The 24,209-nt window shown below is 36.7% G+C and overlaps 1 protein-coding gene across 1 annotated transcript in view; it reads left to right on the forward strand.

Moving 5' to 3' along the window:
• Positions 1-24,209, forward strand: part of ATP2B4 (ATPase plasma membrane Ca2+ transporting 4) — a gene marked incomplete in the record, with an annotated part of 192,691 nt that overhangs the window by 62,691 nt on the left and 105,791 nt on the right. Inside the window, 3 exon segments of the mRNA XM_072424517.1 lie at positions 678-935; positions 1,048-1,173; positions 1,261-1,389. Of these exon segments, the coding sequence (XP_072280618.1) occupies positions 678-935; positions 1,048-1,173; positions 1,261-1,389 (513 nt within the window).

Below are 24,209 nucleotides of genomic sequence, written 5' to 3' on the forward strand. Positions count from 1 at the left end.
TAGGTCACAAATACGATATGTGCATCTCAACTGATTTCAAGAAAGTAAGCACAAAAATCCATTACCTTTTTTTCCTGTATTTGTTTTAATGGTGTCTCATAAGAGGAAGAAAAGAGGCCCCTGAAGTAAACTTTTTCTTTGAACTTTAACAATAATTCAAAATAAATCTATAAATTAAATTAAAAATGACTAAATTATCCTTCTTTGATATTCTTCTAGTCAGAAAGCTTTTTGATTGTTGGGTACATATCTAGGGCTATTGGACTAATAAAAGATTTTTTTTATACATTTGCCCTATGTCTTTCTAAATAAAATCTAGGAAAAACAATTATAGCCAATTCTTTGAAATAAAAGCTGACCCCATTAAGATTATAAATATAAAGTAAGTAGATGATAAAAGTAAAAGTTATGTACAGAACTGAAACATCTTTGAACAGAACAAAACACTATGGGACTTGGGAAATTAATAAAAGGCTCTGGGACTCAAGTTAGGTAATCTTACTGACTACAATTCATTTCCATAAAATAAAAAATAAAAATTTCTATAAGCACCTTTTTCTTGTCTGTGGGGGAAAAATGTAGCTGTTAAGATGTTTTTGATTGATGATTTTTCTTATATACACTGTTTATCTCTAATATTGTCTGCTTTTGTGGTAACATGAAAATCTACTTGACAGCATGTGGGGAAGTATCAGGAGGAGTGGAGGATGAGGGCGAGTCACAAGCTGGTTGGATTGAAGGAGCTGCAATCTTATTCTCTGTGATCATTGTGGTTTTGGTAACGGCTTTTAATGACTGGAGTAAGGAGAAGCAGTTTCGGGGCCTGCAGAGTCGTATTGAACAGGAGCAGAAGTTTACTGTTATCCGAAAAGGACAAGTAATCCAGATTCCTGTGGCTGAATTGGTCGTGGGAGATATAGCTCAAATTAAATATGGTATGTGCTGAAGAATCAGTAATTGTTTCAGTAAATGAAGCTGACTAAATGTTTCAGCCTGATGACTATTAACAATTTTGTTAATGCCATATTTATTTTTCTATTGAAATAGGCGATCTCTTACCAGCGGATGGAATTTTAATTCAAGGCAATGATCTAAAAAACGATGAAAGTTCATTAACTGGGGAAAGCGACCAGGTGAAAAAATCTCTTGAGAAGGACCCCATGTTGCTATCTGGTAAGGCTATGATTTTTTTTTTTTGGGTGGGGGCATAACTTAACATCTCTATAAAACTGAGGGTACTAAATTGTTTCTTAACTACAGGAACCCATGTGATGGAGGGATCTGGGCGCATGTTGGTCACTGCAGTTGGCGTTAACTCACAAACAGGCATTATATTCACACTTTTGGGGGCAAATGAAAGTGGAGATGAAGAAAAGAAGTCTAAAAAAGGTGATTAGCTGTTGAAAACGTTACCTTTCCATGTGATCATTGCAGCATAATCTATCATAGCCCTGAACAGAAAAAGCATATTGAATCTTTGCCGTTGCCTTTAAAGTGCAATTTGCAATTACCATTCCAAACCAAAGTTACACACTGTCCCTGAAAATCCCCCTTGACCGGCTGATTCTCGAATGACCCTTTAGCAGTCCTTGCTGCTCCTTCCTCAACTTCAGCTGGTGCAAAAAAGAAAGAAAAACTGTGCCTTGCCAGGTTCAGGTTCCTTGACCCCATTGTGCTGTGCTATAACTTCTACATGAAAAGATTGACTCACAAAACAGCACGTGACAAATGACAAATCCTTGTAATGTAGTAGGAGTTCACATATATGTGTTTAGCTGTTTTCCCTAGTTTGCTTTATTAAGGTAAATATAGAAGCTGACCTGTTCTAAGAAGTAGACTTCAAGACTTTCATATTTCTACTTCTCAATCTACTTCTTCAAACCATTATGTGTATATAAGGAGGTTTAAAGACTAATATGAGGATAAAGATTACCCTCCTTCTAAAATTTCTTTTAAATTTAGTCTGGTGTACCAAGTTATGTAATTGGCTTCCACCTTTGATCATTTGTAATAATTTTAATTTGTTCACCATTGAATCAACCATTCCTGGAGCATTTCAGTGCTTGTCAGTGCAACTGAAAGTGAACAAGAAACTTTTGGTGCCAAGGCACTGACAAAAGATCTCCAGGATAAAATTGTGGAAATACACAAATCAAGAAATGCATAACAAATATAGGCTTTCTTAACAGATTGGAGCACAGTCCTGTCTATTCTTAAGATGTGCAAATTGTTTGGGACTACTAGGATCCTTTTAGATTAGGCTGTCTTTTTAGATTAGGTGAAAGGACAGTGAGAAAACTTTGAAAAATCCATCAGAAGGTCAATCCAAAATTTGAAGCAGTTATTTTGGAAGGAATTTATAGCATAGCATGGTTAGTGTGTTCCCTGACAACAATATTGCAAGTGGCCCACAAATGTGGCTTGTATGAGATGGCTAGAAATCAGTGGTAAATAGCTGTTTGGTTGGAAATGGGCTTTGATATACTGCTTTTATATCAACTTTTTTCTAGTTGAACAAACTTTATCACAATGTAGCTGTTGGATATTTCTTCACTTACTTGCAGTTCCTTAGTTAAGTTGTATTCACTCTTGACTTTGGGTTTTACAGCAGCTGGGCATAGCTGAATTGCAATTTTCTGGGAGTGTGGAAGTGACCTGGGCAGTGCATTTCAGGTTTTTTTCTGGATAAGTTAGCTTAAAAGCACTTTCCAGGTCCAAAGCTTGGATTTAACACTGCTGTGTTTTTTCTCAGAAGATCCTGATCTATTTCTACTGGCTAACTTGCAATGATGATTTGACACTTCTGACCTTTTTTTTTCCCTACAAGCTGCCCAGAGACTGACTTTGCCCAGGTCTCTGGCACATTATCCTATAACAGGTCAGGTTCTGCATTTAGCACACCCCTTATTAGTGCTGATTCTCAGAATTGGAGATAGGTTTCCTATTAGTGTTGGAGTGTATCCACACCTAAAAGTGTTCTCTGGCTCCATCAGGTGGTATTTGGTCTGTTTTCTTATTGGAGGTGGCTTTTGCTACACTCATGCAAGACCCTGTTACAATTTGTCCAGCTAATCCCTGACTCACGCTGCTACCAATCCTTAGTAGACTGCCTCTGTTGATTTTGGGCCTTTAGCTATGGAAATGTCTGATACTGAAAAAAATGCTGACTGATGAGCAATTTCAGCTTCTATTGATGCAGTGCCCTGAACCTGGAAAGACCAACCTGTTGCCTCTGCCTTGCATCATGGGTCCTACATGGCCCCTACGGCATCAAAACCTTTATTTATACACCTTTTTGTTAGTTGTTTCCAATGAGAAAATGGGAAAAACACTGATGGGTCTTTTGTACCTTCCAAAAGTTTGTTTGCACTGTACTCCTAATATAATGATGAGTTTTTCACTGTGGACCATAACAGGCTGCCAACTGGCCATCTTTCACTTTAACAGCCTGCTTTTGCAGTAAAAGATGACCCTTCATTTAAGGACAGCGCTGATAGGAGACTAGAAGCTTTATTGAGAATATTGTTCTCCTTGGCAGCTTCTGACTTTGACCTAGTTCTGACAGTTGTTTTCCTATGCCAGACAATAGCTGTATGAGGTAAATCCCTTGATTGTAATATGAACAGTGTTGACATTAAACCACAGATCTTGAACACAGTGACCAGATGTTTGTGGCTTTACATTTGTGACAACTTGGAAACCTCCTGCTTACTGCTTGTTATTGGGTTTTCTTTCAGTGTATTTGTTGTACTTGTGCAGAGTCCTTTGGCTACAGTGCTGGACATTGAAACCTACTTGCAATAAGAGTTTGCTTTTGCATGGCCTTTAAGGGACAGTGGGATTAATTCACAAATGAAGTTAGGCTGTTCATTGCAAGGCATACTGTAAATCATGTGGTTTGTTGCAGCTTAACCATGTGCATTCATTGCCTGGACAATTGGCAGACATTTCCCAGCATTGGGGGATGATACTAAATGTGGTCTTTCTGGCCTCCAATTTCAGCCACAAACTGGAGTTTGTATGTGAATACAGGCTTTCTCTGGTAAAAACAGTAGATGCATTAGTGATTCAGTGGGACAGGAATCTCTGAAATTAGTTAAGAAGGTAACTTCCCCCAAGGTCTATCATCTGAAGTACAAGGGTTATGTCAGAGGCTTTCACCACAATAGTTTCTCCTCGGGACAGTTACAAGTCTTTCCTGCAGTTGAGTCAGGACCACTGTTTCGCTTTTAGTACTGTCAAAGGTTCTTCTGCTCTTGTCATTCTTCTCCAGAGACTTTATTCCCATTCTGTAATTCAGACTTGTGTAAAGGGGTCACCATATAGCTTCCTTGGTTAAATCCCCTCTGTAAAATCTGGTCTTTTAGTTGCTTTGGAAGCCCTGGTTTTAACTTGTCGGAGACATTCTTTTCTCTGCTCTAATTTGCAAAATAGATGCATTTGTTGCTTTCACCTCAAAAAGACCAGAATCCGAAGCGGCAGATTTAACTAGCAAGGATCCCTCTTTGGTCCTACATAGGGACAAGGCCCAGGCCTCATTTTCCCCTTAATCAGGACATTGTTCTTCCTTCTTTTTGTCAGGCTCAAGTTTGCCAAAAGAAGCGTTATCTTCATTGTCTGAGTGAACCACTCCCCAAACAATTTTTTTTTGTTTCAGCAGGATGGGCCCAGCAAAGGCATTTTAGTTTTTAGTTCTACGATTGCTCAGACGGGCTGTTACTAAACCTATGGTCTATTTGATCTGTTTCACTCCTTTTCAGTCAATAATTACACCTCCATCACTGTGCTTCTTATGCAGAATCTCAGCATCGAGCCTCTATTTCCCAGGTTTGTAAAACTGCTACTTGCTCCTGAGTTTACACATTTTCAATGTTTTTCCAGGTGGAGGTTTCACCACCTCTGTCTGATGCCAGCTTTTGGCATAAGGTCCATCACATTGTTCTGTGAAATGTAGGTAGGCCTCCATTTTGTTTGTTGGGCCTGTTAGCAGTTTTTGGCTGTGTTGCCTGCCCCTCGATTGGACTGTATTTGGAGTCCAGAAGGTTAAGTGATGTAGGTCCCACCTCCTTCTGTGATCTGTGCTATTCCTCTGCTTCTGTTGCTTTGCTACAAAACTAAGGCATGTTAGAAGTAGGAAGGACTGTGTTATAATCCTAATATTTTAAATGATTACTTAGTTTTCCTTTCCACAAATTACTTTTTTTATTTTTTTGTAAAGTGTTTTTGAACTTGCTGAAAACAAGGAATTTGTCTAGCACAGGTCCCCTCCTTTATTGCATGCCATAAGGCCTTTCCCCAAGCTTAACCAAGGCTTGACTGACCCCTGATTGTGGTTGGGCTGCTCAAGGTAGACAAATGTGTAATATATGTTACAAAAGCAAGCAATGTGAGGATTTTTGTTAAAATGAAAAGCTTTGAGCTTTGTTAATAGAAGATTTTATGCTGCAGGAGATTTTGTGGAAAAAAATGATTATAAAAAAAAAAATACTTTTCAGTGGAAGAGAGTACATCATCAGCCTATTCTCCCTAAATTAGCAACACATCCCTCGGTTTGAGGTATCTTGCACTAGAGTAAGAAAATATTGTAATAAATTGCATAACAACTCATTACATATTGTATATACTTGAATTTAAACTGATCCATATATAAACCAAGGTAGCTACATTTATCTATCATTTAACAGGAGAAATGCAACCGGCACTGCTAACATATTTAGAACAGTAATCAATAAAAAATGACAATAAAATTAAAGTGCATAAAAGTTATTTTTATTTATGATGGGTCACTTTGCTTTTAAATGATCGTTTTGTGCAGTATTAATGGCCACCAGTAGATGGAGTCATGTAAAGTGTTACAAACTATCTCAGATGGCAAGAGCTTGTTTTACACTTTACATCAAGACTCTTTTTCCAATGGCATTTCCAGGTAAAGATAAAATCTTGGTTTATACCTAAGTATTTATCTATTTTCACAATATTTACCAGTACCAACCTAATAGGATATTTATTAAACCGTATATAACCAAGAGTACTGTTGACCTTTTTGGATACATCTGTTGGAATTGTAATAATAGTAGTATTTATTATTGGCCTTTCATAACCTGATTGTGTGTTTTTACTAATAGTGTTATCTTTATATACAGCATTAACTTTTGAATATATTACAGTGAACTTTAGGGCTCCTATCCTAATCAAATTACAGTGCCACACAAATCTTTCTTACAACCATAATTCATTTGTACATTAAGCATTTGGAAAATATCTTTATCACAAATGTGCCTGAGTACAAGTACAATTTCAGTCCGACAGGTTTCCCAAATTCTGCTTTCTCAGGAATCACAGGACTGACATCAAAATGAACTATAAAAAATATCAAACTTTTCCCACGTTTTTTTTTTCAGGTTATTATGTGACACCATAGATCTGGACTATGATCTAAATATTTCTCTAATTTCCAAGAATAGTACATTGGGAAGGGTCTAGATAAAAAACACACATACAAACCAATAGGGTTCAATAATAGTCTTTGTTTTTCATAAGTGAAACAATTGAGAAGTTCAACACAAAGCACTCCTCCAACATTGCCCTATTGTTGGATATGCATCTTGTCCACTTGTTCATTTTTGTCACTGAAAAACTATGTGTATATCAAAAGAAATTTGTCTTTTTCGTGTAATAAAACTTTTCCCCAACTTTTTTTATTTTTCAGTTCACTATGTGACACCATAAATTTGGACTTACATATTCCTCTAATTTCCAAGGATAGTATATAGACTATTTTTCAGACCATAAGACGCACCTGACCATAAGACGCAGGATTTAGAGGAGGAAATCAAGAAAAAAAATATTCTGAACCAAACTGTATAAAGAAATATTTAATAAAATATAGCAGAATAATATTTAACAAGAAAGAGATTACACATAGCACAGACACATAGCACAGACACATAGCACAGACACATAGCACAGACACATAGCACAGACACATAGCACAGACACATAGCACAGACACATAGCACCATAGAAACACATGGGGAATCTGGACCTCTCAAATACATTTCCAAAACTCATTTTATGGAGTTACACTACTTTGTCTGTGCGATTATATTATCTAATAATCATCCATCATAATGTGGTACTCCAGCAATTACAAAAAGTTTGACACATCAATTTTAATTTGGTTTCTGATTTGAGATATATATATACACTGTTCTCCGCAGACCCTTTTAGCCGGGGGCTCCACCTGGCACATTATAGTAACCACCCGGCTGTTTTTGAGTGGTTACTGAACAGTTGGGTCAGAATACAGGGGCTGCCACCCGCCTAAAATTTCTTCCCACCCAGCTTAAACAAGTTTTTGGATTGAGTGTGTGTGTATGTATGTGTGTGTATATATGTGTGTGTATATATATATATATATATATATATATATATATATCTCATGAGAATCCTACACTAAATACATGTATAGTACCTGGCTACAGCATGTATTATGAAATACATAATTCTCAAACATTGCAAAATCTTAACATTTATTATCATAATCTTGCATTTTAACTAATCCATGAAAACATATCAAATCATTAATTTTACATCAAATGTCATAGTGTTTTATTTGTTCATTTAATGATAAAAAACTCAACATCCAAAGACAAAACAATCATATTAATGTTTTAAAACTTATAATTAAATTTAAACCAGAATATTCTGTGGGTTTTAATCAGTTTAATTGATAAACCCATTAAGTCCAGATTTATGGTGTCACGCAGTGAACTGAAAATAGAAAGTGTGGGAAAAGTTTTATTGCATGGCAAAAGATTATCATAGAAATGTTTTTGATATACGCATACTGTATCATTTTTTCAGTGACACAAATGGACAAAGTTGCATGTCCAACATTGTTGCAATGTTGGAAGAGTACTTTGTGTTGAACACACCAATTATTCCAATTATGAATATCAAGTAATTGGTGAATACCTATTGGTATCCTATGTAATCTATTTCAGAACCACCTATATTAGAACAGATAGATAATTATTGCTTTGAATGATGTATTTAAAAGATGAGGTTCATTAAATAAGTTTTTTTATTCCTCAATATTTAATTATAAAAAAAACCTGAAGATGTTGCTATATGGAAATATTTCCTGAGAAAGCAGAATTTGTGAAACGCGTTGAAGATATTGGGACTAAAACTGGACTTGTACATTGACACATTTTCCAGTTTTCTAATGTATACATAAGGTAAGTTTTAAGAAAAAATTATGTGACACTGTGATTTTATTAAGAAAGGTGCCCTAAACGTCCTTGTTAATAAATATATATATATATATATATATATAGTTATTGTTACATTTGAATAAAAGTGGCACCAATTAAATTATAATTATCTCCAACAAAGGAACCTTACATTCAGTTTGAAACTGAGAGCTGAGAGAAAGTCAGATTAATAATATCCAATCATAGAGGGAAAGCAAAATATATAAATAACCTTACCAACTCTTTCTTTTTCTTTATTTTAAAAACACGTTTACTCTCACAAACAAAAACATCTCATTTTGGCCTAAGTGTCTGCAGTCAAGGTAAAGAAATATATAATAGATTTTGGCTGCTTTTACAAACCCAATGATGAGCAAAAGACAAATATATTTAAAGTGAAAAATACTACAAAAAACTCAAACAAAACGAAAATAGCAACAATTACCTTAAAATGTGTGCTATTCCATCAAACACCAGTCAAATTTTTCTAACATATAGGCTCAATGCAACAAATACATTCTAGTTAAAATGTTTTTCTTTTCTCAAATGCCAAGGGTTTATTGGAAGATACTGAGGCTTTCCTTTACAAATTTGGCAGGCACAACATAAATACAAACACCGCTACCAATGGAATAAAAAGAGATATGTAAGGCATGTACTTCACACTGTAAATTAACATTCACTGTGAAGAGCTAGACATTAATCCAGTGTAAATATTTAAGAGCCTTTGTGTAAAATAAAACTTGGAGTCCTTAAAGGCAACACCAATCGGGGATAATCCCTCAAAACAGCTATAGGAATATGATTGCACTCCTAACAGTTGGAATCCGATTAGCACTATTAGTTTAGTTGCACCAAAGCCTTGTTGGTCAATTAGGTAAAAAGCTGGAAAGGGACAAACTCTGTTGGTAGGGAGCTTCTGTCATAAGTAGCAAGCATGCACACCATATACTTACCCTGTGCTATCCACGTCTTCACCAGCTGCTCCACAGCGGACTTCTGTGGAGATGCAATCCCCCTCGCTGATTGGATGATGTAACTCCTGTGCATCCACAGACGTTACATTAACCCTGGGCGTTTCCTGTGTGTGTGCAGCTACGCTGTACAGATCCGAGCTTTAAGCTACATGGTGCAAACACCATGTAGTTTAGGTCAGAATCACAAGGCCACCAGGAAGCAAGGAGTTAGTTATTTGCCAAAAGAGACATTACATGTCCCTTTTGTCAAATAGTATTACCTCATTGTGTTTTTTGCTTTCTCGGTTTAGGTCTATTAATAGCGAGAAATTGGAGGTGGGAGAGTTCAGTAGAAGGTATCTCTGTTTGGTTAGTTTTTTGAATAGATGTGATGTTAGTGAAAACTAAATACTTGTAGATATTGGTATTTGGGGGGGGGGGGAGAATATTATTCACACTGCATAGTGAAACATTTTAAGGTATTTTAAGTCTGCATCAGGAGTAAATAATAGGACGGCATCATTTTGTTAACCTCCCTGGCGGTATTCCCGAGTGGCTTGGGGTGGATTTTCCATACCAAAAGTGGTAACCCCGAGCCACACTCGGGGTGGAATTTCCAGGGAGATCAAAAGTCCTACCTGGTTCCCACGTTCCAGCGGCGTCCTCCAGCAGTGCCTGTGGCGTCCTCTAGTGATGTCCGGCATCTGCTGCTAGGCTACACAAATGCTGGCCGGCATCTGCATCTCTGGCATGTGAACGTTGGGGGCGCAAAGCTAGGGGGAGCAAATGCTGGCCAGGCGTCTGCTCGCGAGTGCCTGGCTGGGAGGTGGGGCCGTGGAGATGGTAGGCGGGAAATTTAAACCAATAAGGATTTGTACCGCTTTAACATTTAAAAATACTCATTATTCAATACCCCCAGGGAGGTTAATGAAGTTAGATCTGAAACAGATTTATTCAAGGATAAAAGGAGAAAATGCAAGTTAACGCTCTAAAAAGATTTTAAGGAGTATATTGACAGAAGACAAGTTGGAATTTCATGATTGAGTATGTAAAAGGTTAGATGTATTGTTTTACCCATGTTGTCTCTGGCTTTTTTGATTAGTGACATATTTGACTTATGCTATATTCACATTGGTAGCAAGGTTGCAGTTTGTATGCCAGTGAATTGCGGTCGCTCTAGAGAATTCTACATGGTCACATCTTTTTGTGGCAACTTTGCAGGTAATGAATAAGGCAACGTAGGTTTGCTCAATCTCCAAGCAGGTCTGAACCTGTCCTTATGTCTTAGGAATTACCATGGAAAGCTAAAATGAAACTAGGATCTTAGAATTAATTATCTTTTAATAGGCTCCATTTTGAAGTGCCTTTTTCTTGCTTATTACTGAAAGGTAATATTTTGGGTGGAGGATGGTGGAAGAATAATGATTTTAAACATTTGGGGTTTAATCCATCAAAGCCAAAGTTTGCCACAAAGGGCAGCTAATCAGGCCTAGTAGAATAGGATTTATTGGATCAGTCAAATTTACCAAATGGGTTATGTAAAAATACCTGGAAAATAGCCCTCTTCACATCTGAAAAGGCAATTAACTGCAATGTGAATTCACCTCTAGTTTTTAGTGTTGAATGCAAGTAATCATCAAAGCGAAAATGGTTTTCCAGGATAAATCTGGCTGGAGTTGGTTGGGGTTCCACCAAAAGCAATTTCATCTTATTAAATTGCACCTTGCCTGAATTTATCTTTAAAGAGAAACTAAACTGAAAAGTGCTTTAAAAAAAAATACACTTACCTTCAAATCTCGCAGAGCAGTCCAACCCACCTAGTGCCAGTGCTCTATCCTTTTATGTAAAGTGAAATTTTTTTAACTTTGTGATTCTAAAAGTTGATGTCTCATGGAAAAGCAAGGCCCATGTTTTTTGGGCCATTCAACTTATGAATGCTGTCTTTCAACAAACATTTCTTCGTGCGTATCGGTCAGTATTGCTGGTGACTCAGAATTTAAAAAAATGTTTCCACTTATCTGATATTTTATAGACATGTTTTTGGTACAACATAAGATTACTTTACAGATAAAAGTTACAGATCAAAAATTGTATAGCGTTCATTAACATTTTCCTGCTATGGATATTTTTTTTAAACATTCCATATGAAGAAGATGTCTTTTTTTTAATAATGCTAAATGTTTATAGATGCTTATGAAACATCTTGCATCAGTGGAGATAAGTTTGAAAGTTATAGTTTGTGGATCAGTGGATTTAATAGTATATGTATTTTGGTGATCCAAAGTTGTGTAGAGGTCCTAATGGAGGAGACTGGACAAAAATTAGGTTGTCTGTTTTAGCAATCAAAGTGATCATTTATTTTTTTTAATGAGCTTTGAAGGAAGTTAAGAATCTCCCTCACAGTAGATACACAGATTTTGTGAGTAGCGAAAGGATTATTTTCTTAAGATATTAGTTGAGATGGGCCTTCTTGTAGTGTTAGGCCTAAAGCTGTGCCTCCTTTTCCATCCTTTTGCCTATATTTATCTAGACTGCATGTTGTAGGGTTGATAGGGGTTGGAGATTTACCATGAGATTGGAGATGGTCAGACCTCATCTGGAATATGCAGTCAAGTTTTGAGCACCAGTTTACAAAACAGACATTGTGGAATTAGGGAGAGTACAGAGAAGGGCAACTAAACTAATAAAAGGAATGGATGAGTTCAGCTTTGAGGAGAGAATCTATTCTCTCTTAAGAAAAGTTGTTTATGACTGAAAATTATCACCCTATATAAATATATAAATGGACCATATAAAGAACTGTCTTCCTAATTATTCACTTTAAGGACATTACAAAGGACAAAAGGGCACTCTTTACGTCTGGAGAAAAAGAATTTTAATCTCCACATAAGGAAGGGTTTCTTCACAGTAAGGTCTGTGAAAATGTGGAATGGGCCCCCTCAGGAAGTAGTTTCAGCAAGTATTATAGACTGCTTTAAGAAAAAGCTGAATCCTTTTTAAAAGGACAGAATTTAACTGGGTATTTAAGTTTTAAATTAAAGACAACAGAAATTTGTGCTGATCCAGGGAACATCCATGGGATCAGGAAGGAATTTGTATCCCCTGTTGGAGCAAATTGAACCAGGGTTTTTTTTGCCTTCCTCTGCATCAACAATGTCTATAGGGATTTTTTCCTGGATATGTTTATTTCCCTAGTGGTTGAACTTGATGGACCTTTGTCTTTTTTCACCTTAACTAACTTCTAACTAAATAAGTGAGGAGGCTGGTGGGAGTGTGTGCTAGGATTGACAGCATGTTTAAGGGACTGTACAATCTTTCTGGACTTGGGCTTAAGTTTAGCTAAATAGGTTTTTTTAATTCCTGTGGGCAGGAATTGGTTCTCTTCTGTTGGCTGTGACAGCTGGAGGAAGAGGTGAGATAAGCAGTTATTAACACTAGAGCAGAGTTGGCTTAATTCACAGACATTTATGCTATCTGTCCCCAGATGTAAAGCAACCAAGAGCTGCAGAAAAGTTGTGCAGACATAATCTGAATCCAAATTCTTACTCCTTCCACATACAACAATCAAGTTTGTAAGGGGCTAGATATCCTCCTTAATATGTCACATATTTCTTCCTCTACTCTTGCACCCCAGTAGTTTGCATCCTGCACCTCATTTATTTTTCTCAGCCTTTGTGCCACTGCATTGTAAATTTAGTGAGATGAAGATTCCTGATAGCCCTTGGACAGCAGAAAGTCCTTTTTATCCACCTGTTATGTATCTCTAGATCAGTGATTTTCAATGTCGTGTACTGTGGAAAATTATCCAGTTACTATTGTCGAGTGTCTGTGCTGTAGTGACCGGCATAGTAATGTAATACTCTTCCATGTCAGTGGGTGGCAGTAGGTAGCTTAATTGCCTTGTTTATTGACAAGAGAATTAGCTACAGAGTGTCATTTTGTAACATTTTTGATTTGTGGTGTGCGGCAGGATTTTTTTAATGTAAAAAATGTGCCGTGGTTCAAAAAAAGTTGAAAAACACTGGTCTAGAGCACAGTCTATTAGCCACATTTTCTATGCACTAGGATGAACACATAAGAGATTAATTAATTTGTTATTGTCACATACCAATCTCTCTTGCTGCCCCTTGCTGAACAGAATAGTGTAGGGCACTGGGTAAAGGCCATTTACTCCGCAGGTTGCTTCTGGTGCAGCCTCTACAGTAAGGATAGTTTTGTTTTCCAGTGCATGGGAATGCTTCAGGCATGATGGTTGCCAGACAGTTAATATGAGTGATACATTTCTTCTAAGGAAGGCATAGCCAATTTTAATTGTCAAAGGTGTCCATAAACCTTCCTGGCAAAGCACTTATTAATTATAAGTGTTTTGGAAATTTTTTTGTAAGTTTTTCACCATTTGTTTAAGAATCTGTTGCATATGCTTTGAGGTACTTGGAATGTCCTGTAGGTCCTGAGGAGATGGTACACAGCGACACAGAACACTATACTGCCACCATCTTACAACACAAGTCCCTTATCCCTCCCAGCCACCAGAAGATTCACCTAGTATTTGGTAAATGTAGTGTCCCTGTCAATAGTTACTCGACCATATGTCCATGCTCATGTGGATCCTGACACTGACAGCATGTTCAGAAAATTCTTCAGACAAGTGGAATAAAAAAGTATCTGCAGGGGCAACAAGGGGATGTACAGGAGAAGGGGAATGTTAAGCAGGAGAGAGAGAAGATAAATGCACAGTATTTTCAAATCATTACAATATCAGAAGGCCCAAATAGAAAATCATAATTTTTTTTTTTTTTTGTTACAAAAATCCTTTTTTATGTCCGAATCTTGAAAAAAAAAACAGTGAATGTTGTGATGTGTTCTGCACACATGCAATAGGGCCCACATATGTCTGTCCACCAAATAATACTAAATTTCTCTCAGTCCGATATTTGGGGGGCAGCTGCGCTACACAGACTGCACTAAAAAGATGCAGGTAAAAACCTCTGATGCTGGTATCCTGTTCAGATTTTTTTCCTCTTGCTGCAAGAGCCAACAGCATTCCTCCCCCTGGCTGTTAGTCCCCATTTCTGGTTAAATGAGTGGAATTATTCATAAAAAAAAATTTGCTAGGTGGTGCAACCAGCTAAAATGGCCCAAAGGGAACTTTGAATACAGGCTTTTGGACAAAATTATGACACCAGTTACCATTACCAGCTGCACCATCCCTAAGGGGCTCTGTGGTCCAGCCCTAAATGCAGGTGAGTGTACTTCTTCAGCATTTTCTCAAGATATCTTTGTATAACAGACACATCTGCTCACCGCTTTCTGTATTAACATAACTGTCTTTGTATCTGAAGCCATCACACTTTGGGGGGTAATGGATACACAAAGGGGGATTAGGCTCAGTCAAATTATGTAAAACATTTTTTTTTTTTTTTTTACTTATGCAGTACATAGTAACTACATTTAGTATTTGTTTAAACTGTCATATGGGATCCCTTAGTTGTACTTTGAATCTTGTAAATACTGGGTGTCCGGTGTAATGTGTTTTGTGTGTACCGAAGTCAATAACGTTTGGTGATGTTTATTCACAAAAAATGTATTATTAAATAAAGCAGAAGGACCAACTCAGAACATTAAAAAAATTGTCTAAAATGCATTTTAGTTGAGAGTTCCAGGCAAAAAGCTCAATATAGAAATCAAATAGGTACTGTATATGGATAATTTACACATTATGCCCGGTACTTCCTGCTAGAGATACAGATGGTAATTCCCTGCTATCCACAATCCTAAAAATTTTGACTGCCTTTACGTATATTATTTGCACAATCTGAAAGTGGTCATACAAAAACAATTTTCTCACAAGTTATGTTGTATCATTTAAAAAAGCCACCACCTCAGCAGAAGCAAGAAGAGAGAAGAGGAACTGCTACTGAAACTTTTCTATAGCGAAAGAGATAAAAATGTTCTAACCTGTGGTACAGATTGATTCTCAGTTGTATATTAAAAGAAATATGCAAAGATCCCCGTATTTGCTTATTTTTAAAAGTCTTAGAAAAGTAGACACTCTGGCCCTGATTTATTTAAAGCTCTCTAAAGCTGGAGAGGATGCACTTTCATCAGTGAAGCTGGGTGATCCAGCAAACCTGGAATGGATTCCTTAAAAGGCATTAGCTATTAGTTGGCAAATGTTTTTAATTCTAAACCAGATCAATTCCAGGTTTGCTGGATCACCCAGTTTCACTGATGAAAGTGAATCTTTTTTGGTCTTGTAGAGCTTTAAAAAGTTTGGGCCTCTGAGTCAATCTGATATTACCATCTTTAGATCTGATTTAATCTCACAATTTAACTGGGACTTGGCCCCTGGTAGGTCAGCCATGCTTTTATTTATTACTTTGCACTATCCTGGGAATATATATTTTCAGTATAGCTTGTCCCTTAAATTCTTCTATGCACCCTATATGACCCTCCCATGGCCCAAAATTAACAAGGATAATCCTTGTTCCAATATTTGTTTTAGCAACAGAAACATTGATGAAGGAAAAACAAAAGTTCACACTAATTGTGATTAACATTTCTGTTTATCACATCTCTGGTCACTACCCTATCCAATTTTCAAAATCCTTTAGGAATACTAGCTGCTTTTAGGATTACATGTGAGTAACTAAATCTTAAAGCTTACCCAGCCCCGACATTGAAACAATCATGTCGACATATTAATTTAAATGACTTATTTCAATGGTACACTATATAAAAAATTCCACAAGAAACCATATGTGTGTGATTAAATTTTAGCCATGTTTATAAGAAGTTGCGGGGCTATTTAACTCACTGGATGCACTCATCTCCCTCTTCCCTCTTGTTTTGGTAGGATATAATCATTTAAAAGAACATTCCATCTTTTGAAGTTTTCCAGGGGGCTTTGGTGCTTTTTATCTGGAGACAAAAAGGACACAAAGTTAATAACAGAACATTATAAACACCAAAACCTTTAATAGGTCTTGGATTGCCAAATCTCAATAAATATATTCATGCATTACCAAGTACTCAACTCAGTCAAGCATCACTGTCCCTGTTGGTTTTCATATACCTTATAATGCAGTGGTCCCCAAAATTTTGAGGCTCTCGGACCACTAAATGCATGGACTCTGGACCGCGCATGCGAAGGCAGCCGTGTGTCACTTAAAGGGGAATGATGCCAGAACAATTTTATTTATAATTAACAATTTTATTTATATTAATGTACCCCCTCCATGAGAATGCTGTCCTATCCCATCTACGTAAATCAGATTGTAAGCTGCTGATTACATGGAATCTTTGTGCCTAGGTATGAAAAGGAGTAAGGTTCCTAATTGAAAGTAAAGGAACGCTTCAATTGGATACATATCTTAGGAAATGTCCAATGCCGCTGATTTGGTTTAATTAACTTTAAAGTTTGATAGGCAGCCATAATCCTTCAGCGTTTTCAATAAGTTTGGCAAAAAATACTGCCGGGCTAGAGATTGCAAATAATAAATCATCCACCTCCGCTGCAATCTTTTGGTTTTCAAGACTTTTGGTGTCCAACTCTAAACCCTTGATAGCTCTTGAATGTCATATGGTACAGAGTAATGGCTCTAAAGTGAAAGAAAACGCTTGGGGGGAATAGCAGGAAGCCCTGTCTTGTGCCGTTAGATATGCAGAATGGGGTGGACTGCACTCAACCTATAAGGATCAGTGTTTGATCCATGCATTGCCAATCGACACGGTTGAAGGTCTTCTCCGCGCCCGTGGACAAAATCATGATATGACTCTGTTTAGATTGGGCATTGGGAAACCAATTTAACACTCTAGTCTTGTTGTCCCTGGCCTCCCTGCTGGGAGTGAATCCCATCTCATCGAAGTGGATGAGTTTATGAATGACCTTAAGTAACCTATTAGCCAGAATTTTTGTGAATAATTTCAGGTCTTGGTTTAAAATAGAGATGTGGCACAGGAAGAGGGGTCTTTCCCCTCTTTATGGATAACCATGATAGTTGCACCGCAGGGTGTCCAGGGAGAAACAATTCCTTCAGTTATGGCATTGTTGGTATTGTATGCCATTGTATGGCATTGACAGGGAGTTTAAGTTGCCCTGGAATGTCTTCTAATAAGACCGAGGTAGGCCGTCTGTATGGCCTGGTTGAGCTCCTCTGTTGTAATTGATGCTTCTAATGCCTCCCTTCCAGCGGAAAGAAAGGGTTGGTATTTGCGAGTTAGACAGATAGGCTTTAATAGCCTCCAGTTTTTTCCCTGTCTCAGCAAAGTGTGGATAGCATGAGATGTTAAATAGGTGTGCATAAAACCTATGGAAGAGCTTTTGACCATCTCTACTGTCCAAAGAATGTTTTTCTAGTACTGTGCTGGCTTTTTTTAGATGTTTTTAGCAATCTAGGAATAAAGTCAAATCTAGCCTTTTTTATTCTTGAGGCTTATGAGTGACTTGCACCTTGCAGTGCACCCTCTGTATTTACTTTCATGCAGTTTTTCCTTTATAGTAGACTTCGATATCGATATGCCTACCTCCTGGAGAGTGTTGTTCACTTAGTTGGCTGTTGTGAAGGGGTTTCTCTTCACCATGGAAATGATTCTGCGATCATCCACCACTGTTGTCTTCCGTAGACGTCCAGGTCTTCACCAGTGCTTTTTTTTCTTTTTCATGATGTACCAAACTGTAGATTTTGCCACTGTTAATATTGTAGCAATTTCTCGGAGGGGGGGGTTCTGTTTGTGCAGCTTACGGATGGCTTGTTTCACCTGCATGAACAGCTCCTTTGACTGCATGTTGCCTGTTCACAGCAAAATCTTCCTCACATTTTTATGCAATCTTTTTGTTCAACCCACTGAATTAAAGCTGAAAGTCTGCAGTTCAACTGCATCTGAGTTGTTTCATTTACATTTATTAGTAATGTACAGAACCGAGAGAGAGAGGATTTTGGACTATATTATTTTTAGAAATGCTTTTACTTACCATATCTCCAACAGTCCCTTTTCCGATGCTCTACAGTTCTTTTAATGTTGACACCCACAGAACTCCCTCACTTTGGGGAGATTTGCTGTATTCTAGAATTTTGTGGTCCAAAAGTGAACGGAAATCCTGTCAGTACTTGGTATTAAAATTGTATTACTTTGAAATAGTGAACCATTTACTGTCACATAGCTATGTAAACAAGCTGCCAGTCATCAGCATTAAGCATGTTGCAGTTGTGACATTTAATGCAGCTATAATATGAGAAGAAAGACTGCCATTCTTATCTCTGGTGTCTACTAAAAGCATACTCAAGTAGACTATTCCAAATTCAACAAGAGTAATGTGGTCTATATCTTGAGATGTCTACACTGTCTTCCCTTCATTTATGATTCATCATTACTGTTGCTTGATTTAGTTAAATTGTTATATTTTTTGTTTCAAATTAAAATCAAATTTAATCATGCAATTTGCTTTTCACTTTGATAAAGGGGTCCCTTTGGGGTCACCAAAAACACTACTGTTGCTATATTTCTTCCACTAAAAGTTTATTGGTATGCTAGCTTCTTCACTCTACATTGCTGCTCACCTTCACATGTCTACTGCGATAGGGATATTAGTGTGGACCTGGTTTCATTTTGTCATTTAAATATGATGAAAAAAATTCCAGCCAGGCAGAAGTCTGTGTGCTTACGTGCTACGTTAGGCACCTATGGGTGACATTATTCCACTGCTGCGGATGGCTTTTTAGGAAACAGCCCTTTAAAAACACAAGCAAATGAGTCTTTACGCATTATAAGCCACATAACGGTACCTAAACGATTTCAGGGTTCCCCTTATAGTCAGAAAGGGTAAAACTGACTAGGATCTTTAATAGTAAGCCATTACACATATCACGGTACTCTTCTCTGACAGACAGGTTGATACTGTAGGATGCCAAAGCTTTGAACAGTGGCTTGAATGCTGTATCAGAAAGGGTGGGAAAAACTGGGATAGTATGTTACTTTAATAACAGTTTAATAGTTAATCGTTTTCTGCTGGTTTTTATTCTTGCTGAATTTGCAAATTTAAGTCAAGGGGTGTTACAACACGTCATGTGATCTGAAGTTGGCACATTCACGTGCTTTTTTTGGTCAGTTAGTTAAAGCATTTTTATCAAACTGCAAGTGAAGGGCCTTATCTTTTCCATTTACTAACCTAGTTTGTCATGTACAATGTTTGTGTTCATTCACTGATGCAACACAGATGCTTTGTCAGTATGATCATGTGAATAAAATGCATCCTACCTTCCAATGTTCAAAAATGTGAAGATCAACAGCTGGGTAATATAAATACTGAACCCTCATCGGAAGTGATAAAACTAAAACTCTTCACTTATCACCCTGATAGAACAAATTAAAGTTGTTAAAGAGAATACTCTACAGTTACATCAATATATGCAAAAAACGAAAATGTGTAACCAAAATGAAAGGTAAAATTGTTGATCTAAAAGACAAAGTGAAACAAATGCTAAAAGAAATTACAATGTTTACACCACTAATGCAGACAAATGCATTTAAACTGCAAGATTATAAACAATGTTTCCTGCTTTTATTGAAGTTCAAATAAAAGACAATATAAAAAATTGTCTACGAAAAAAAAACAATTGAAATACCTAATGCTGTACCCAGCCAGTCTATAAGTGACAACTAGTGACAAATAGTTTACTTTGAAAGTCTTAATATTAAAAGGGGTTCACAATATAATATTAAACTAAATAATATTACTTGACTCTGATTGGAGTGACAATTGTTTTTCTGTTTTGCTAAAGGCAGCATGCCCTGATAAAATTCACAAGACAGGATAGTTAGACCCCCTGCATGGTTCTTCGGTAGTGGGGTTGGGATGCGTATTCATATCCGTTTAATTATGATGCACTATAATCCTGCAAGTGTAGTTGCACAAAAAAATGGCTTATTAATTGTTATCCACTGTTATCGCGCTTACACCGGTATTAGTAAATATATCATTTTATATCATATATATTTTCCATTTTGGAACTTTTTGGTTAGTGTGATCAAGATGTATTATATTTATCAGTGTTATTAGGGGATTTTAAATATTAAATTAAACTCTTGACACATTTCCACCAGTTATTTCCACTAAATATCACTTAATATGATTGAATGTGTAATACTTTGTGAATCCATTATATTTGGAGATTAGTTCTATAGAAAATCTAATAAATTTTCATTGAAACAGCCATATCTCACTCTTAAGCAAAGTGAGGAAACTTCAAAATATTACCATATGTACAGTCCACTGATTATCAACCCATCAAAAAATATTTGATGTCTTGGCTCACAAATTTTTTTAACACATTTTAGCATTTTCAACACATGAAAGAATTGTTGTGGACCTTCAATATACAGTGAATGTTTCTACAACCCCAATGATGATAGTTTGTGATACTTTGAAGGCTTTTTTAGGAGGTAAATTACTGAGTGAACTTGGTATTATTAGAACAGTAACATGGACAACAAAAGTAGTTACTGTTGGGGAGATTTTAGAAGCAGAGTGTACTTTTGATGGGCTGATCTCCTGGAAATCAAACTACTTGGAATGAGGCCCAGCAGTAGCCTCAAGTTTTTTTTTTCAGAATGCATGTATTAAACAGTTGTTCTATAAGAACTGGAACAATTGTGATATTGCAATAGAATAAATCATGTTTCACTATTGGTTATAGGTTATAGTACATACTTTGTAAGGGTGAAGTATTTTTTTAATTGTTTAATTTTTTTTATATATATATCTATAACTACTTGTGAACCCATGGAGTTGAATGATTTCCTAGAAGGTATCAACTAGCCTATATCAAATGAAAGGGATGAAGAGCCTTTATGTGCCTTCCTCTCAATTCAGGAATTAGAAAGGGCCATTACACATTTTCTAAATGGTTATTAGCCAGATTCAGATGGTCTGTCCCTAGAAACACCTTCTTGAAACACATGAAGCATAAAGATCCAGTTTTTCCTGATTCATATACACCAAATTCACTTTTACCAGTAAATGAAAACAAAAGAAACCTAAAGTAAAATGTAAAAAAAAGAAAAAAATAAAGAAAATAAAGTTTAAATGAGAAGAGGATGTTTGGCTGATAAATAATGCATTATGGGAACTGATTTTGCAGGATCTATCTATGGTATTTTTTTCCGCTTTCAATAAGGTAATTTTCAACTATAAATCTGTGTTTTTATATATTATTGGTTGGCATGAGAATCGTAATTGCAATAGATGTTGAGCACAGAATGGGTATTTGAAGAACTTGCTGTGGGGATGTAATTATATTCTAAATTGAAAAGAGATTAGTTTAGGGTACTGAAATACTTTACGTATATACTAGAGTGTATACCAATATTTTTTGACCTGGAAATGCCATTAGAAAAAGAATCCTGGTTTATACTTGAGTTATACCACTGGATGGCACGGTGTACTCATGTAAAGTGTATATCAAATGCTTGCCATCTGAGACGTTATTAGTTTGTTACACACTTTATATGAAGACGCAACACTTATACTCTCATTACTGGTGTCAAACAATTATGCACAAATGATCATTTAAGAGAAAGCGACCTAGAATAACCGACTCAAAAGTACAAAAGAGTTTAACCTGTGAAAATGGAGAATAAGAGCAGACTACACCCATGCAATTATCATTTTTTTCACCTTTCAAATGTTTTGAAAATAACACACCAAGGAAGTATTTACATTTTTGGCATTTATGTTAACTACTACTACTAATTTGGGTGTCATCAGGGATGGCCTAATTTTTTTTTTTTGGTAAAAGTGAGCACGCTTTTTTTTTTTTACGCTTTCAGTACATGTGGTAAAAAATAGTATTCATTTTTCCCTAGATGACAGTCCCTAAATGTGTTTATTTTAGGGGCTGTAACTGAGCTCTTACTAAGGGTGGGGTAAAATATTAGTAACAGGTGAACTATAGGTAGCTAGAAGAGTTGTGGTTGAGAAATGAATGTCAAAAGACCTGCCAGTGCAGAGGAGTTGAAAAACAAATGATTATTTCTTGTACATTATGCTAGCGATGAAAGGATTACTAAGGATGACTAAAGAAAATAGTATTATAAGAGGAACTACCTGCAGTGTTTAGGGACAATATTGTTCCCAACCAAAAATCTGAGCAAGGCTACAAAAGGGTTTGCTGCATTGAAAGTTCTCAAGAGTACAGTGGCTTCCATAATTTGGCACAACTCCCCTACATGAGCTGGTCCCCCAGCCAAACTAAGCAATCAAGAAAGAAGGGCCTTACAACAAGAAACCGATGGTCAATCTAAATGAGCTCCAAAGATCCTATGTTGCGAAGGAACGAAGTTCCAGAAGGACAACTATAACTGCAGCCTGCTTATTGCAGACCTATCTGGCTATCCAGAGATCACATAAAAAGGGAGCCAGTATAGGACAAACAATAAAAAGTGGCATGAATAGGACTTAAATAGGACTTTGGTGAACCTATCACCAAACCCTTTCAAGTAAAGTAAAATGTCATATTTTTTTTTCTTTTAACATCCTTAAAAAAAAAAAAAAAGCCCCTCGCCCTGGCAATAAAGACAGTATAGGAGCGCCAAGCCTTTCTGGGATATCTACAACACACATCCCAGAAGGCTTATGGCATTCCCAGAACTGAAGCTTGCATACATTGAGGAGAAAAAAAATGTGCCAGTCTCACGTGTGCGCAGTAAGAGCCGCACTTTTTTCCCCTTTACAGCAGGCTACATCACCCAAACTTGCACCTGTACAGCACGAGATCGGGTGACATAGCCAAAAGAAGGAAGAAGACCCACAGTCTTCCAACCGGATGAGGACTGTTAGCGCGGGACCAAATCCAAAATATCTGCATCAGGATCGGGGGGTCCGAGGAAGGACCCCTCGTTTAGCTCTGCTTTAAGTTTAAAAAAGTAAAATATAGAAAGGAGACTGTGAAAATAAAGAGCCAAAGGGAGAGGTAATATTTCCTTCAGGTGTAAGGGAATACATTTTTGCATTCTATTTATAAGATCAGCAAATGATATGTATGATGAGTGAGTGCATTCATGATTGCTACGGGTAACATGTTTTGTGAAGGACCAGGGAAACTCCACTATACTATCTGCATAGATTCTCTAACCCTAATTCTTTCATTTTTAATGGTAAGAAAAGGAAAGCAAGGGTGTGTACATCCCTGAATACAGGTCTGATAGAATACGCTGATAGATACAGTAATGTGGACGATCCTCACCTAAAGCAAAGTTACAAACTACAGAATAGTAGATTGAGTAGAAATGTCTCATGTTTGTGGGAACTCTGGGAGAGGTAAAGAAAAGTCTAGTAGTCCTAATATAGGAGTGAAAAATGTGTGGATCTCTATAAGATGGAGCTAAAGGGGAGACGAAAAAGTAGTGAGGTAAATAAGAATATGCACAATAAACTTTCTGAGAGTCTTTCTTTCTCCCTATTGCTAACTTTACCTAAAAAATAGGACTTATCCTCTCTGAAGCCAACTAAAAGTTGTGTCAGTAAAGATAAACATTCCGAATGTTACCTTTCATAAGAATGTTTGTCTAGGACAATGTTTGACTTGACATATAAAGAAATGTGTAAATGAGACTGCCTAATTGCTGTTTAACTGTTAGAACTAACAAAATAATGTCATTAATTAAAATTAACCTTAATACTTCAAAAGACACCAGACCTTGTAAATTCTAATATGGCCGATTTTCCTAAAGCTGAAACAATCAGATCTAGCTCCTAGAAACATACCCAAAGTCATACGTAAAGCCTTACTATTCTGGTTTGATACAGAGGATTTCCCTTTCTCTTGTTGTGGCTGTAACAAGCTTGAACAAGGTTTTTTCTATACCTTGGAGGAATAAAAGTTGTCAAAAAGCACTAAAAATTACACTGCCAAGTAGATAAAACCCCCAGGGAGACCATGTCATCTGTCACAAAAAAGATAAACCTCAGAATATTACATATTTTTTATATGATATT

Source organism: Pyxicephalus adspersus, chromosome 1, assembly GCF_032062135.1.
Source record: "Pyxicephalus adspersus chromosome 1, UCB_Pads_2.0, whole genome shotgun sequence".
Lineage (NCBI taxonomy): Eukaryota > Metazoa > Chordata > Amphibia > Anura > Pyxicephalidae > Pyxicephalus > Pyxicephalus adspersus.